The sequence below is a fragment of the Euprymna scolopes genome, chromosome 9 (assembly GCF_053919585.1).
Source record: "Euprymna scolopes isolate OS-2025 chromosome 9, ASM5391958v1, whole genome shotgun sequence".
NCBI lineage: Eukaryota > Metazoa > Mollusca > Cephalopoda > Sepiida > Sepiolidae > Euprymna > Euprymna scolopes.
In genome coordinates, this window is record NC_136490.1 from 85,408,411 (window position 1) to 85,426,016 (window position 17,606).

General features: G+C 29.3%; 1 protein-coding gene across 11 annotated transcripts in view; it reads left to right on the forward strand.

The window, feature by feature from the left end:
• Positions 1–17,606, forward strand: part of LOC145284745 (diacylglycerol kinase beta-like) — a 616,369-nt gene that overhangs the window by 531,812 nt on the left and 66,951 nt on the right. For all 11 annotated transcript variants that reach the window (XM_080133693.1, XM_080133697.1, XM_080133689.1 and 8 more), the window contains 3 exons: positions 11,267–11,358; positions 17,036–17,110; positions 17,275–17,360. In XM_080133693.1, the coding sequence (XP_079989819.1) occupies positions 11,267–11,358; positions 17,036–17,110; positions 17,275–17,360 (253 nt within the window). The remainder of the gene's footprint in view (positions 1–11,266; positions 11,359–17,035; positions 17,111–17,274; positions 17,361–17,606) is intronic.

Here is a 17,606-nt window from a genome sequence, read left to right on the forward strand (position 1 = left end):
ATTTAAACTTGTTCGAAAACATTATTTATTTAAGATCGTGAAATTAAAAAATAAAAATGAATGTGTCAGCTGATGAGTTTCGAAGCTCGCTCAACAGAGCTAAAATCGAGCTTAATTACGTTTTAAAAAGAAAAAGGGGGGAACAATGAATCGGAGATGAAAAAGTAGGGGGAATATATGTATAAAAAAAGGGGAGGAATAATTATTAAATAGAAACTAGATTAAACCCTAAGAGATTCTCTTTTTGTTTGCAAAGAGAAGGTCTCAGAGTCTTAATGTATATAGTTTCTAGAATTTTAAGATGATAAAAAGAGTGCAACTTACTAAGGATGGAAAAAAAGTTTGCACTAAAATTCAAAGCGCAAATACGATTATTTATAAGGTGCTCTCTTATAGATGAGCCATGGGTATTGTTCAAAACGTCCGAAGGTAGGTAGTTTCCATTTCGAATTTTGGATGGAACATGTTGTTTTACCCTATTATCTAATCTTTGAGACGTCCGCCCGACGTAACGCACACTACAGCTACATTTAAATAAATAAATAATAGAATTGTTGTTATGGTGGGGGGGGGGGAAGAACGGCTTTACAAATTGAAGACAAAATTTGTTTACAAGAAAAAACAACACTTAAAAACTTTAAAAAATACTAAGTTGAATTATTAAGGTTCTGATTATCATTTTTAATGGCCACTTTCTGATACACCTATAGAATCTCTCCCAAACATACTGGCAATGATTTGGCTTCGTCCTTCCCTTCAGTGTTTCCAATAAGGGGGATTGATTTACTAGGAATTGTATTAGAAGCTGGGCACTTATTAAAATTATTTAATTGTTGAATTTTTTGCATTTTGGTTAAATTTGTTAGTTTGCTAGCGCTAAAAGCCCACACAAAAAATTGAACAAAAGACAAAATTAAAAAGAATGGTACTCATGCAGAATTTAAACCCCCCACACCAGATTCCAATTTAGGGTTCAACCGGTAATCACCGGATTCAGCCGAGCGTTGTTCAACTGTTGAAACACTAAATCCACATTTTATTTATTTTTTTGCATAATTAATTAATGATGGGAGTATTTTTTCTGTTTATTTTCTTAACATCTATTGACAAAAAAAATTTGTACATTCTCTTGAAAAAAAAATCTAACTTTTCTCTACTTTCACCTAACTATTTACAGTGTTCATATAAAGCATTGATTTTTTCTGTTTATAATAAAAATTCTGTTTTCAAAAAGAAATGTTTACTGCCAACTTTCTTTTAAAAAAAAAAGTGCAAGTTTTCCTGAAAAAAAAACAAAACTTTCACCTAACAATTTATGGTAAATAATTCACCTTTTCTTGGGGAAAAAACAACTTTTATTGATAAAAAAAATTGCAAAAATAATAAAATAAATAAACAATACAAAATGCAATTTTTTATGAGGAATGTGTTCCATTTTAACAAACTGAGCCACAGCAACGCGTGGCCGGGTACAGCTAGTATATATATATTTCTTTTATATAACTTGTTCATTTCATCTTGGATCTCTTCATTACAGCCGTTTCGTTAATGGGATGACAGTTTTATGTTTTCGTAAAAATCGGCAGATGTTATTACCAATAAAAAAGTTCATTTTTTACATGATATAACCGGTGTGTTCGTTTGGGGAAAAGAAATCCCATCACCACAAACGCACCAGGTTTATCATGTACAAAATTAACTTTTTGTTGGTAACAAATATATATATATATATATATATATATATATATACTAGCAAAAGTACCCGTCGTTGACTGCGTTTAAAAACAGCCTACAGAAAATGGACTCTGATTTATGAAAGTATCATAGAGTTGTAGGAAGGATTGTAAATTTGGGTTGAATTTGGGGGTATCAAAACCAAAGCAAAATATGATTAAAGTAAAAATAAAATAGATAAACCCCATGATTTATTATACCATACCTGTTCACACTGAAACACTTATCACAATATTCTGTGGATCTGCATTAAAAAACTTTATGACATATTTCCATTCTATGGAGGTCAGGTGCGAACAAACACCCCATAATTTTATTATACCATATTTCTTCAAACTGAAACATAATTATCAAAGTATACTTACGCAGATAGATATGAAATGTCTTTAAAGTTTGTGCCTATTTCCATTCTATGGAGGCCAGGCGTGAACGCAGACCCCACAATTCTATTATACCATCCCTATTTAAGTTAAAACATACTATCAAAGTATTCTTATGTACATCTATATCAAAAACACTTGTAAACGTTTTTTTTTTTTTTAATCTTTTAATTTTTATTTCCATACTTTGTGGACCAGGTGCGAACGCAGACCCCACAATTTTAATGAACCACCGTTCTGCCAGATCAAACATACCCATTCCTGTGTCTCGATACATCTTCTATCATTATATGTAATCAGTTTTTTAAAATAGTCAACCATATAGGAGCCTATTCGTGACCACACACACACACACACACACACACACACACACACACACACACACACACACAGCTTTATATTATAGATATATATGATTTAATCATCCAAACATATTTTGTTGAAGAATACAGAAAAAATAGGTCTACACATTTTCTATCTGATCATTTAAATTGTCTCATGAGTATTCTAATTTCAGGTTGATGAACTTGCCCAAGTACTTTCACCTAACCTGGAACCATCATAATTTATCCGCATTATTTTACTATATATATATATATATATATATTATTAGAACGAGAAAGAAAAACGAGAAATGTGCGGGGTATAAATGTGCTACAAATTGAACAATCAAATCATTTGTTGACATGAAACTAGGTGTCCTTGAAATATATTTAGATGTTATTATTTCTTTTTTATATAAAAAATATACGGTAATTTAATTAATATAATTGTTGTGCGATGATATTCTGCAAGACTATAACCCTACTTCCATTGTAGTTATGAATACTGAATTATGTAAATAAACGGCCAATGGCGGTTTAGTTTTGTTTAGAATCTTGTGTCATGTTCATTTCTGTTTTAATTAATACATGTTAAATGTAGTTAAACTGTATCTAGATCCTGTTATTTTTAAAAATAGATGTTTATTTCATTAATGGCGCATAACAGTATATAGTAGCCATACGTCGTTTCACATTCATTGTAAATAAATAAAGATTGTGAGCTGTTTAATCAGAGTAAACCAGTATTTTATATATCTTTTTTATATACATAGTAAAAAAGCAAACCATATTTTGAATGAGTGATTAATTTATTTGTTTACATTAGTTTTGTCTAATTGCTGAACTGACGCATGCGTGTTTACCTTTGTTCACCCTCAGTAATGGTGTGTTATGCTTCTATTTACTTGTCTCTTCACCAGGACAGAGTTGGACACAAGGTCAGTTTTTGTTGTGATAAAAGTCTATACTTCCAAAGAGGAAAACTAGATTGGAATGGAAATAAAGATAATAATTTCCTCTGTCTAGAAAGATTTCTCCTTCACTAACTGACTCAGAAATCAACAAGTAGATAAATTTATTTTACTGTGTATTATTGAATTAATTTAATTATTTACAATTCTATCCACAGTCGAAACGTGTGAAATGGTTAGTAATCAAGGCTGATATTAACACATTTCATTATCAATTTGTAAGCAGTTGCTTATCAGTATTTAAATATAAAAAAAACAAATATTGCATTGATTATTTCAACTAGTTACGTATTTTTAAACACCCTTTTATGTGTGCTGATGATTGTGTTGGGTCATTCTGATCTAGAAGTAAAAACAATTTCTATTTCTATGCTATAATCATTAGATTGTATTCTATGTCTGTGATATATTATTTTATTGATTATTTACTGTTTAATAGTCTGTATACGTTATAGTGATTTTGTTTGAGTTATACTTACAGTTATTTAGATTTTTATGCATGTCTGTGGTATATTAGTAATTTTTTTAGGAAAATGTTTAACAGTAATCGTTTGACTATATAAGGGTATAATTATAGTGTTTTTATTATTGTAGGAAGTGGAAGAACTCAAGGAAAATGTACTAGTTTCTCCACAGAACATTTTCTAGTAACATCACTTTCATAATCTTCCAATCCATGAACCACATTTACCAGAAAAAATTTAATAGAATCCTACACAAAAATGTCACAAACTCAGCAATCTAATAGGCAAAAATTTCATTCTCAAATGCATACCCAACGTACAAAATTCTATCAGACTACACTGTGCACTTAACTCACACCAAACACACAACTAGAAAAAAAACTCTATTATAAACCTTTCTCAATACACTCTCATCGAAGAGGAAAACTTTCTACTGGAAAAAAGGCCTTTCATTCTGCCCTTTAAAAATAATATCAGCCGCTAGACATAGTTAAACTTATCTGACTGTTCAACGTATAAATTCAAATACAGATTTACTCAAACTCAACAGAACACGAGATTCTGGAAACAAAATTACAATGTCATGAGCCATTTATTTACATCACCCAGTACTCAGCGAAAGTAGGAAAATTGGGTTATTGTCCCACAAAAAATCATCACACAATAATTATATTTAAATAATTAAATAGTCAGATCTCTATATAAATATAACATAAAACAACATTTAAACATATTTCAACAATATGTAGCCAACTCCCTTTGTTTTTGACCCTCTACATTCCAAATAAAAGAATTTGCCAGTTTAATTTACTTGCACACTCATACTTGGGAGTGCTCATTTATGGATTCTCTTCGATTATTCTAGCTGTAAAACACAGGCTATTCAAAAGATTGAATAATATTAAAAATTATTAAAACAGTAACATAGTTGTAGGCTTCAAACACAACACATCATATATTACATCTCTAGAAGCATACATGGAATACCAAACAACGTTCTCTTTTTCACACGCATCCACACACACACACACACACACACACACACACACACACACACACACATATATATATATAGAGAGAGGGAGATAAACTTGTCTATATACGTGTGTGTGTTTTAAAGAAAGTCATGTTCAAATATTCAAACATCATAAAGAGAAAAAAAAAATTTTCGGTTATATAAATATAAAAAATGAAATAGTCCAAAGCTCTATGGTACGAGTAAAAATTGCAGGTGAAATTCAGCTCAAAATTTAGGATTTAAGTTCAACAGAAATATATTATAATTGTGTAGAATTTATGACATAGTCAATATTTTGTAATTCTGCTCCAAAAATTCAGCATGAACAAATATTACAATATTTGCTGATGTTGAATTTTTGGTACTGTTATATGATTGTCAACTTGTTGATTACAATTGCTTCAATTTGATTGTTAATCTCATTGGGTAGATATTTTATTTTGTTGTTAGCTTCTCCTTAATTCATTCAAGTAAATTATTTTTGAAATAATTTATTTCTTTTGTTCAATAAAAATAATGTTTTATTGAAACTGTATTTAAAAACTATAGCAAAAAAAAAAAAAAAAAAAAACGAATAATGGAAATAGCATTAATTGTTGCTATTTAGATAAGAAACAAAAAAAACATCTGATGAGATGTGAAGAATGGCATTGAAACAATTTAATCCAATAGAAAATACTGATTTGCAAATATTTTAAACTTGTAATCTTTTTTTTTAGAATATCTAATTTGTCAGCATTTTCTTTTCTATTTTTAGTTGAATTAACATTTTTACTGTATTAAACAATTGAAAGATTATAATTTTTGTTTATTTATGAAAACATTTTCTTATCATCAATTGTCCTTTAAATGTTTTTCTTTAATTTTTTTTTCAATTAATCAAGCAATTATATTTATTTAGCTCTGGCATATTTGGATAAGAGGATTAATGCCAAAACCACCTTTTTTTCTACTTCAATTTTCTGCTGGTTTCTTTTCTTGTAATTAAAATCCACACTTTTAAAAAAAAAAAATTATCTGATGTCTTTTTTATCTTTTTGCTAACATTTCTTCCCTTTCTAATAACTTTGCTGCTTTTACTCATTTTAACCAAATTTTCTCTCCGAATTTGTGATTAAAATTCTTTGCGTTTTTATTGACCAACAGATTTCCTTTTGTTGTCCTTTTCTACAAGACCATTTGATGATATGTGTAATCTGTGTTAACTGCTCAATCAACCATAGCAAACATTTCCACCAATCAAATATTTGCATAAACATGTAAAGACAATTATTTCATGATGGCAATTCATGAAAGAACTAATTCCGGTTCAATATGACAATATCACAAGCCTTCATTAATTTATTCAGACTGTTATTATATTTTCAACTGTAATATTTTGTAAAGAACAAAAATTAACTAACAGAATGTTTTATCAATGCGTTTTAATCAATCTCGTCCCATAATTCTACATCAACAATATATATATATATATATATATATATATATATATATATATATATATATATATATATATATATATATTCGAAGGTAAACAGTTACATTTGGTCTATACAAACAATCATCTGTTTCAGTCAATGAGACTTCATCAAGCGACAATGAACCATTCAACGCAAAATTTATAGATGAACGGATGTTTGCTCTCCTAAGGATATTTCAATTTATAATTGGTAATGATCCCTGTTCAATTAATTCATTACAGTATTTAGGTAGTGATGTTCTGTCTATATAGTTTGGATTTTCAAAGGAGCATTTGTGTCCTGTATATCTTTCTTTATATGGTCCATAACACCCCTTCTTTAAATCTAATGTTATATCCAAAACATTAACTAACACATTCAAGGAAAGATATACAGGACACAAATATCTACCCCTCTATGCACACTTCTATAACCATAAATAATTATATATTTTTTATTTCAGAGACTCATTCATATTTGTTATGTATATGTATCCTACAGATCTATTTTATATGTTATATATGTATATCCTGTGAATTCTGTACAAATTTTATGTCAACACATGTCTATATCTCTGTTTTTTTTGTTTTGTTTTTTTTTCACTTATATTATAAACGTACACATAACTATACCCATCCATCTCCCTAACCTAATCTAATTAACTTTCATGTTACATATGTATATCAACCAGTATATAATTTCTGTATTTTTCCTCCCTTAAGTATATGTTTCAATATTGATATAACTACATGTATGTCTATGTATGAGATCAAGAGATCAAGTAAGGTTTGCTGATCATCACAACTAATGCATTTAGTGATTCTATTGTATTTGTATTTATCCTCCTATTTTTGTGTCTATAGGTGTATATGAATATGTAAATGTCTGTTAAGTATATGTATGTGTATAGGTGTAGTTTACCATTATGTATCTAGTATGGTATAAATCGCCAACTCTTAAATTTTCAAATCCATGAACTAAACCAGAACTCCTCCCCCTCTCCAATTTATAAAAACAGGTGTAAAAAAAAACAAGGATATTATGCACATTAAATTAAATAATAGTTATCTATTCTACCGATGCTTTAATCTAACATGTACAAAATAACAGACATTATAACTAAGAAGTCACTTATTTTGATAGATCGTTTACACCCATGATTATATATATATATATATATATATATATATATATATATATATATATATATGATAAAATTAGCATCTTATATAACACATATAATATGAAAATATTGTTAATTGCTTTAATAATTTTGAAAATAATAAGAATAATAAAATGCATGCACGTACGCATTTATATATTCACATATGTGCGTGTGCGGGCGCACGCGCGTTTATATGTACCCCGCTTAAATTTTAAAATTCTCATAACTCCATAACACTGTTTTGACCGTAAATTTAAATATAATTCATTAACCAATAACTTAATTTTATAAATTTAATATTTTTAAATTATTTACTTACAATATATATATATATATATATATATATATATATATATATATATATATATATATGGCAATTTCATAAGTTTAAAATATATATGTGTGTGTGTGAGTATTTGTGTACATATGTTTGTTTATGTGTATGTACGTGCGTACATGTTATATGTTTCAATGTGTATATGCATATATGAGTCTATGAATGCTTAGAGATTTATACTTTATCATAGTGATGGGATGGGATTCCAGTTTATTGTTTTTATTTTCTTTTTTCTCTCTCTCTCTTTCTTTCTTTTTCTCCCCCCACCCCAGCCCCACTCCTAATCTCTTTTTATCTCCATCTTTCTTCTACTTTTCGCCAGATTCAATTCGTTATTAACTAGTCTCTCTATCTCACTTTTCTTTATTTCCTTTTATTAAGCCCTCTCCCCTCTCCCAACCCTTCAACTTTCTCAGACAGACGACAATTAGTTGATCAGCGAATATACTTGCAAACCTTTTTGCGACATGCAAAAATTAGCTTATCAACAGACACGCTTAAGGAAACTCGATGTTCAGTTTAAATCAAACCCTCCCCACATCGCCAACTAACACAACCTACTGTTCTGGTAAACATGGTGAACTGCTTTAATAATTTCAAATTTATATTGTCTATTTATCCAGCTGTTAATATATGCTATGGCAATGTTTGAACGATTTTCCAAAAAGGTTGTAATACGATTTTTCCATTTTTATCCTTCTTTTTTATAGAGCTTGCAACTTTGTGGTCTTTTTTTGAAGAGCTCACTTTTTCCTTTTCTTTAACATCGAATGGTTCAGAGTCGCCTGATGAAGTCTCATTGACTGAAACAAATGGTTGTTTGTAGCGACCAAATGTAACTTTTTACCTTCAAATAAATAAAAAATATTTTGCTCTTGTTATCGAGCACTATTTAACAATCTTGTTGAATTCACTAGTTCCTACTTTTGAATATCTCAAGCCTGTATCTATCTATCTATCTATCTATCTATCCATCTATCTATCTATCTATCTATCTATCTATCTATCTATATATATATATATATATATATATATATATATATATATATATATATATATATATATATATAATGCTCCCTATATTGGGTTGAGCATATTGGGAAGTGATATACAAATAATCATTAGTATATTAAGCGATGTTCTTTATGTAAACAAATTGAATTCAGCTGAATAGCGCAACAGAAGCTCCGACTGTCGTTTGGGCGGTCAGGTTTCAATCCTGGCTTGAGGTAGTTGCTTGTCTAGCCGCATTGATGAGATGTGAAACCGCGAAGCAGTACTGTATGTGGATGACATATATATATAATAATTTCACCCTATCTCAAGTCTGGGTATATATAAACGTTATTTCATCCCAAATAGGCAGTGCCACTAAGTCGTGAAGAGCTACTATTTGTAACCAAATTTTCAAGGATATTATGTTGAGAGTTGAGCAGCAAGATGTTTGTTCACATTACACTTTAACTTCTGCGTGTCAGTATAGCCAGGGAAGCAGGTAGTAAATTCCAAAGTCTAGGAGTTTGAGGGAAGAATCTATTTGAGTGGTAGGATTTGAGTAGTAGGAATCTTTACAGTGTTGAGGGAATACTAGCGTTACATATATATATATATATATATATATATATATATATATATATGAAATTTATTACTGTGAGTCCAGAATGAGTTTACATATTGTTTCAGCTAGAAGAAGATCCTCAAAGAGAGGAAATATCCAACTAGCATCGTCAGAATTCATAGATGGATCATCTATATATATATATGTAACGCTAGTATTCCCTCAACACTGAAAAATAAAATTAATTTTTATGTTAAAAATACAGGAAAACAAAAACAAACAAACAATATTGTAATATTAAAGTATGGCTTTCACTAATAAATTTATAATCATAACAATCAATATTATACAGAAATTATTTCCATTTTCTCTTAGGAACAGGCAAGCATGAAATGAGTATTCATACTAGAAGTTGGTTTCTTGATTAGCATTGCAGGAATGAGGTGACATTGATGAGTACAATCAGTAATAGCGACCTCCATTGTTTGGCCATTAAGGCATAACCACTCACACCCTCTTTTTTCTTTGAAATAATATCAGGAACAAAAAGACAAATCGAAACTAGAAGTGAAGAGATGAATGCAAATAAAAAAAAATATTTTTACTTTCATATTCGAAGAAAAGTGAATTCAAATTTTTATAAAAATAAATTGAAGACTTCTTTTCAGAAATTAATGAAAAATATTACCAATAAGACATTAATAGATTATTAATTGTTCGAGTTTTCTTTCAAAAAGTATGTTTTAAGTTCTCTTTTAATACTAACAAAATCTGAGATTTTAATTACGACGGAAATTTTGTTGAGAAAAAGGTTTTTGAAACAAAAATGTGGCAGTTAATAACTTATCCATGTCTTCTTGGTAATATCTTTCATAAAGTTCTTTGGAACAACTTTTTAATTGAAATAATCTCTCTCCAACACACACACACACATACACACACACACACACACACACACACACACACACACACACACACACACATACTCATTTTTTTATATACTTTTATAATATTTAGGAAAGTGTTATTTTGTTTAAATTCTATAATATATATATAAATAATAAAAATGTATTTTTGAAGACATTTATTAAAATTGACACAAATATTTTTATTTCATTAATATCTTTACTGTCTTTGTGATCAAATTTTTCCAGAATATTCATTTTTTTTTGTTATATCTATAACTCTAACTTGAACGATACAAGAGAAGTAATACTCATTGGAATGTATACTTTCTTGGACTGAATATTTAAGTTAATTTAGTAAATGAAAGCTTACAAAAATTTTGATACACCAGTTTTTAAAAATTTTACTTCTGTAATGTAATATTTCCTCCGTTCAGGAAATATTTTTCTCTATAAAAAGTAAAATTAAAGAAAAATGTACAAAATTCTTTGTAGACTTTCATTTACAAACGGATTAGTTTCCATTACAACTTATATTTTACAAATAAAAGCTATATAGGTATTTTTTTTATTGATGTCAAATTATTTATAAACTATTTTACATATAAAAATTATAACAATAATTATAATAGTATGTGTAAACCTAAAAAATATAATTGCTACTTCATTTTTCTAGTGTAATCAATTTTCTTTAAAACAAATTAAAATATGTATTTATTATAGATATTTAAAATATATTTAGTATGAGTTGCATTTTTTCTTTTCCTTTTATTATTTTTGTGTGGTTTGCTATTGATAATATACAACTATTTTTTAATGAAATTTTCATTGAGTTGTTATTAAAATATCTTTTAATCACTTTATACGATTTGAAAATGCAAATTTTCATGAATATTTAACATCAATGTTTTGTATTCTCACGATTTGAATTCTTCCTTTTCTTTTCTACAGCATCAAAGTTCATTCCAAATCGACCCTGTTCCTGGAACACATCCATTAGTTGTTTTTATCAACCCAAAAAGTGGAGGAAAACAGGGAGATAAGTAAGTCTTTCTCCTTAACTAAAAATTGTTCTTTAGTCATAAGAGTTATTTTTAAATCAAGTTGCAAACGGTTTATATAAGATATAATATTCTCAGTTATATATTAATAAATATTGTAAATAGGTTTTTGTTTAAAAAAATTATTTTCTTGATAAAAATGATACATCAAATTTTGCAAGAGAACTTATTTAGTGATAATTGTTAAATTTATATTCAAAATGAAATATTAAACATAAATTTGATGCATGATCATTAAAAATGAAATTTACAACATGCCCTCTTACGGACATCCTCTGTGGCATAAGATTTATTGAAGATTTTTCAAGGTTAAAAAAAGAGTAATTTCTACTATGGCTGAAAATCTTAAATTTTAGTTGAACATAGGAAATACTTAGAATATCGTATATATGATAAGAAATAACAAATATTTAGTTATTATGTAAGATGCACAGATTTTTGACGCATTCACAAAGTAACATTTTTATTGTGCGTTCAAATGATTAATTTGAATTTTTTAATCAAGCAACACAAATATGAGCAACTAGCAAAGATAAAGGTGCTTGGCATGGCACTTTGCTGTACGCTCAGGTACCTGCAAAGCTAGTATCCGAGCATACAGCAAAGTCCTGACTTTTGACCTTGACCTTGAAAAATAGCGTGCACCATCCCTAGGTCGTAGACCATCATCATGTTAGGTTTGGTCATGATCGATCCCGTGGTGTGGTCTGTAGAAGTGTTGTACACACAGACACAGAGACAAACACATGAATGCTACTACTTTATATATAGAGATTTGAGATTTTGGATTTTTTCCTGGCACAATGAGTCAAAGGACCCTAGGAAGTTCAGAGAAGGAAAAGATGCTCCAAACCGTTGAATTAACATTTATCCAATACAGTTGCAATGATTTGAAAATGAATCAAGCTGGCTTGATTACAAATCTTGGAAAAAAAAAAACATGGACATCTTTATGAATGAAGTGAACAAACAACTGCATTAGTTAGAAAGTAATTTGAAAGGCATTTATTAGCCTTAAAGGAAATTTGAAGATAGAACCCATGGCAGTTGGAAAAGAAGGACAATTCACTATGTAAGACTGCATTCATGACCTCCTAGGAAAAACTAAGAAAAGCGAAATCAAATGATGTTGAATCTATTTATTGTTAATCACTTCAAAGAGTTAGCTTCATTCTGCAACAAAATATTAATCTGATAAGTAAAAACTTAAACGTTTTGTTGAAAGCAGTGTTAAAATATTTAGTTGTATAAGATGCAGTCGATATGTAACTATTAGGGCTATGACAACAGCATATTCTTTTCATTGTTTTGACTCTCAAGTATATAGCCGACACAATTAATCAACTGAGAACCACATCACTCGAAATAAAAGCATATGATATCAACGGATACACACTCGAGAGTCAAAACAATGAAAAGAATATGCTGTTGTCCTAGCCCTAATAATCATCAAAGTACAATCCTAAGTAAAATATTACTTTTTTGGGGTTGTTTTTCTTCTATCGTAAAACTTCTAAAAACTTGCTTAAATCTTACAGATAAATTGTTTTATTGTTCAATATGTAAAGCCTATTGCTGTGGAAGTTGTTAAATTCAAAGGAAGCATTTTAGAGTAGGCAAGTTAGTCACAGGACCTAACATCCCATAAAAAAATCCTTAGAGAAAAAATTTATAAAAGGAATTCCTAAAATGACTTGTAAAAATCATCAAACGATTTCTCATCAGGTATGGAAAAACATGTTTATTTCTTCTAGAAACCTATTTTTTTTTTACTATTTTCAATATTTGATAAGTTAATTCATCCAAAATGCTCAATATCCTCGATGGATAGAGCAGGTATGTTTGCAAGCTGTATCACTCAGGAAAAACAATGTTACTGTGTTTGTTATACTGTTTTATACATGAATATCTACTCAGTGTTGACTGGCCGTCAAATAAAAAAAAATCCACTATAATATTTGGTAAGTCGTATATAGTAATAAAAGAGTGCTCAATATCCTAAATAGAGCAAGTTTCCTTAAAGGCTGTTTTGCCCAAAATAAAAACAATATCACTGTTTTGTTATACCTTTTACACAAGAAAACCTATGATGTGTTGCCTGGGAGTTACATTACATTATGTTATATTGCATAGGAATCGTAATAATAATATTGCTATATTACCTATGAAAAGTGGTATAAATTAATAGAAGAGTGCTCAGTATCCTAGATAGAGTGTGTTAAAAGGCAGCATTGTCCGAGAAGAAGCACTTCTTTGTCTTGTTATTATGTTTTGTACTAGACAAAGTAGATCGTATTGCCCGGGTGTCAAGAGTAATAAAAGAAAGTCATATCTGGTAAGTGATATTATGTAAAGTGCTCAATATTTTAGGTAGAGCAGGTATGTTTAAAGGCTGCATTGCCCGGAAAAAATAACATCACTGTTTTATTACATTACTTTATATAACAAAATCTACTTGGCATGTTCAAAATCATCATCATAATAATAATGCATTATTGTATTGGTTAAATGATATATAGTAATAGAAGATTGCTCAGTATACTAAATAGAGCAGGTGTAAACTGAGAAAAATAACTTCTTTGTTTTTTTATTATTTGTACACCAGACAAATTACATGATGTAGCCCAGTAGCAAAGACTTTCTTTGTTTTGTTTTTTTATTATGCTAGCTAAAGTGCATGGTATTATCTATGAGCCAAAAAAGAAATAATGCATTATCAAAGATAGTGAATAATATAAGTTAGCCAATCCAAAGTGCCCAATATCCTGGATAGAGTGGGTATGTTGTTTGCTCAATATCCTAAGAATAGCAGGTATGTTCAAACATAATTTCATTTCTACTATTTGTTTTATATTACGCAGGTAAGGCTGCTAGTAGAAAATAAAGGACACTTTTTATCGATGTTTGTCTAATGTTTCTTTCATATTGAATTTGTCAGTAAATGGTGTTTAAAGACAAAAAGGTTTCTTATTTCTCCTTATACAATATGTAAACTACCTTAAGTACTTTGTTCAGCTCAAGTCCCTGGTGTTAGGCATAGCAGACATAAATTCTGTTTAAACCTTTAAAAATCTTACAGAGTGTCACTGTATATATGAATACAATTGCCACTACTTATATACTTACATTCCACTGTAAACTGGAATGGTACTAATAAAATCTCAACTAGGACAGAATAGATACAATGGATATTTTAAGCAGTAAAATATGAAAAAATAAATCATAAAATATAACGTCTCCATATTGTGTGAAGTATTCCTAACGTTATGCAATGGGAAACGTTAATAACTTAAAACCTATTTATCTGATCAAACTGAAATTCTCATAGTGATTATTGTTACCATAGCACATGATTTATGTATGAAATTTGAAAACATTAGAAATTGATATTCCATAAAAATTTCGACCTTGAGCAAAATTTATTTTAGGTCAATGTAATATAAAATGTAATACTTAATTGGCTATGATATTGACCAATTAACAAAAACAGAATTGAAATCATTATCAAAAGTGTAACTCACCTTGTTGTAACCTTGACCTTTGCCCTAAATATCCTAAAATTAAATCAGTTCTAAGTTAGACCATGATCAATATTTTTACCAAGTTTGCTTATGATTTGTCAAGCGATTTGGACACTAAGCTGTAGACAGACTTGGCCAGTTTGGGCAAAAGTAACAAAGGAAAGCTGTTAGTGCCACAAGCATTATATGCCAAAAATATATTTTTATAAAACCTATTTTACTAGTAATATATCGCACCAAACTGAACAGAATTTTTCATGTTTATTATATTGCTTTGCTTAGAAAGAGGTGAAAAATTGTTTAATTAGATGAAAAATTAAAAAAAAGAAAAAACACAAATCAAACAATGGTCGCAAATTTCTTTTTTATGGCAAATAAGAGAATCAATTACATGGACAAATAATGCATGAAAACATATTTCTATGAAAAGGATACTTGAACAGGAATCGCTATTGACAGCCATAAATAAAGTGAACAGAACAAACTACATAAAAGTCAAACCAGACAAACTCAATAAATGCTAACTTTGTGGACTAAGAGACAAAACGGTAAATCACATCATAAGTGAAAACAGCAAACTAATCCAAAAGGAATTTTTAAAAAAATATATAGCTGACTGGGTTGGGAAGATTTTTATGCATATATATATATATATATATATATATATATATATATATATATATATATATATATACACACACACAAAGGAGTCATCACTTACCAAGGCCCAGAGGCAACTCAAGGATAAAGGGCCATGAGTGTACAGTAGTCAATGGGACAATATCATAGTAATCGTTAGTAGGGGAAATTTGGTAAATTGGATTACTTAAAGTGATGGCTCATCAAGAACTTATTTACGTTGGACTTGAAGATAACCATATTGTAGTCAGCTGGAAAGGATGCAAATGGAACAGACTTCCACAGACGTGCAGTTCTAAAAAAGAAGCTTTGTTCATAGAATCCACATTTAGGTTTTGGCACAGAAAGAGTGGGAGAAATCATTGATAGTGGTTTCAGCTTCACATGTTTTTCGTGAAAGTTTGGTAAAATTGATTGATTGAAGCTCAAACTATGCAAACAAATTACAAACATAAACTGGTGCTACTATTGGAAAATGAAAGAAATGAAACTCTATGGGACATGGAAATACAGTCATTCAAGTAAAAAGACCAGATGTGATAATAGTTTAGCAAAAAGGAAACAGCTTGCAAAATGGTAGCTTTTACCATCCCAGCAACTCATAGTGTGAAAATTAAGGCGGTGAAAAACTAAGTAAATACATAGAATATGCCAGAGAAGTATGAAACATGGAAAGAACATTGTAATAAGCAGCACTAGGAAGAGTTTTAACAAAACATGGCCAACAACTATGAGAAATTGGAATAAAATAGAGAGACATACTGATCGAAGCATCATTCAAATGATTAGAAAAAAAAAGTACAGAAACCAACTCGCATAGTTAATCAAAAAATTAATTGAAATAGAATAAAGTTGTGCAAACACAATAAAAAAATAGAAAGAATGTTACATGCGAGCAAAGTAATTAACTAGCAGAGCAGATAAGAAAATAACATAAATGACCTCCCAGCATAAAACGTACTGTAGCACCAGCATCGGTTTGTACCACAGAGATTGGTCAAAGAGGATAGAAAGACCAAGGCAGAAGAATAGCATCTAGACCTCCACCAGAAAGGCACTGAGAATACTAGAATACTGCGGAGTCTTACTACTACTGAGGTTCCATAGAAAGTTCAGGAGTAGCATTAGCAAGAACTCTGTAGTGGACAGCTGTTCCAAGAACACAGTAATTTTCAATGGTTACTGAAAGATGCAAAAAGTACTGGAGGAGAGACTTGTTATTTAGACTCCATGAAACACCACATGTTGTTCCCAGTGAGTGATCACTGATAAGAAAGTGAGTAAAATCATTCAAGAAGAATATATCTGACGAAATATATTATTCTGAGTATAATAATAGTGACATATAACTGAATTTAATAAATCAATCCTTTTAATGTGAAAATCATTTCTTGATTATAGTTAAAAATATTCATTAATAATAGTTGTAGTTTCATAAATGATTATTTAGCTTTAATTTTTATTTCAATAATGAAATGTTTTTCTTCATTATTTTTCAGAATGTTCCAGAAATTTCAATACATGCTTAATCCTAGACAAGTTTATAACTTGAGCAAAGGTGGCCCAAAGCCTGGGTAAGATTTTTGCAATATTTATTTTAAAATATTTGTCATCGTTGATTTTTTTTTTTTTATCTTGAGTTTATTTTATATTTGTGATTGGCATTTCTTTTGTAACTACATGATTACCTTTCAGATCGATTTGACTAAATAGAAGTATTTTATATTTCTATTTTTAGCTTGCAATTTTTCAAAGGAGTCAAAGATGCTCGAGTACTTGTGTGTGGAGGTGACGGCACTGTCGGGTGGATTTTAGATGCAATGGGTAAAATGTCCGACTTTTATTTTGATGACTTTAATAAGTAAAAAGTTTGTTATACAAATTCTTTGCATTCTTTCTTGACTTACTTAATTTGACTTCTTTCTATAACCATAAAAATTATCAGGCTCCATTTTTTAGTCGAGTTTTTATCACATTAAAATAAATCTTTTACATTCATTATAACTAAACTCAGCCTAGCATTAACATGCAATTCCAAGAAAAACAAGAAATGTACTTTGGACACAAAAT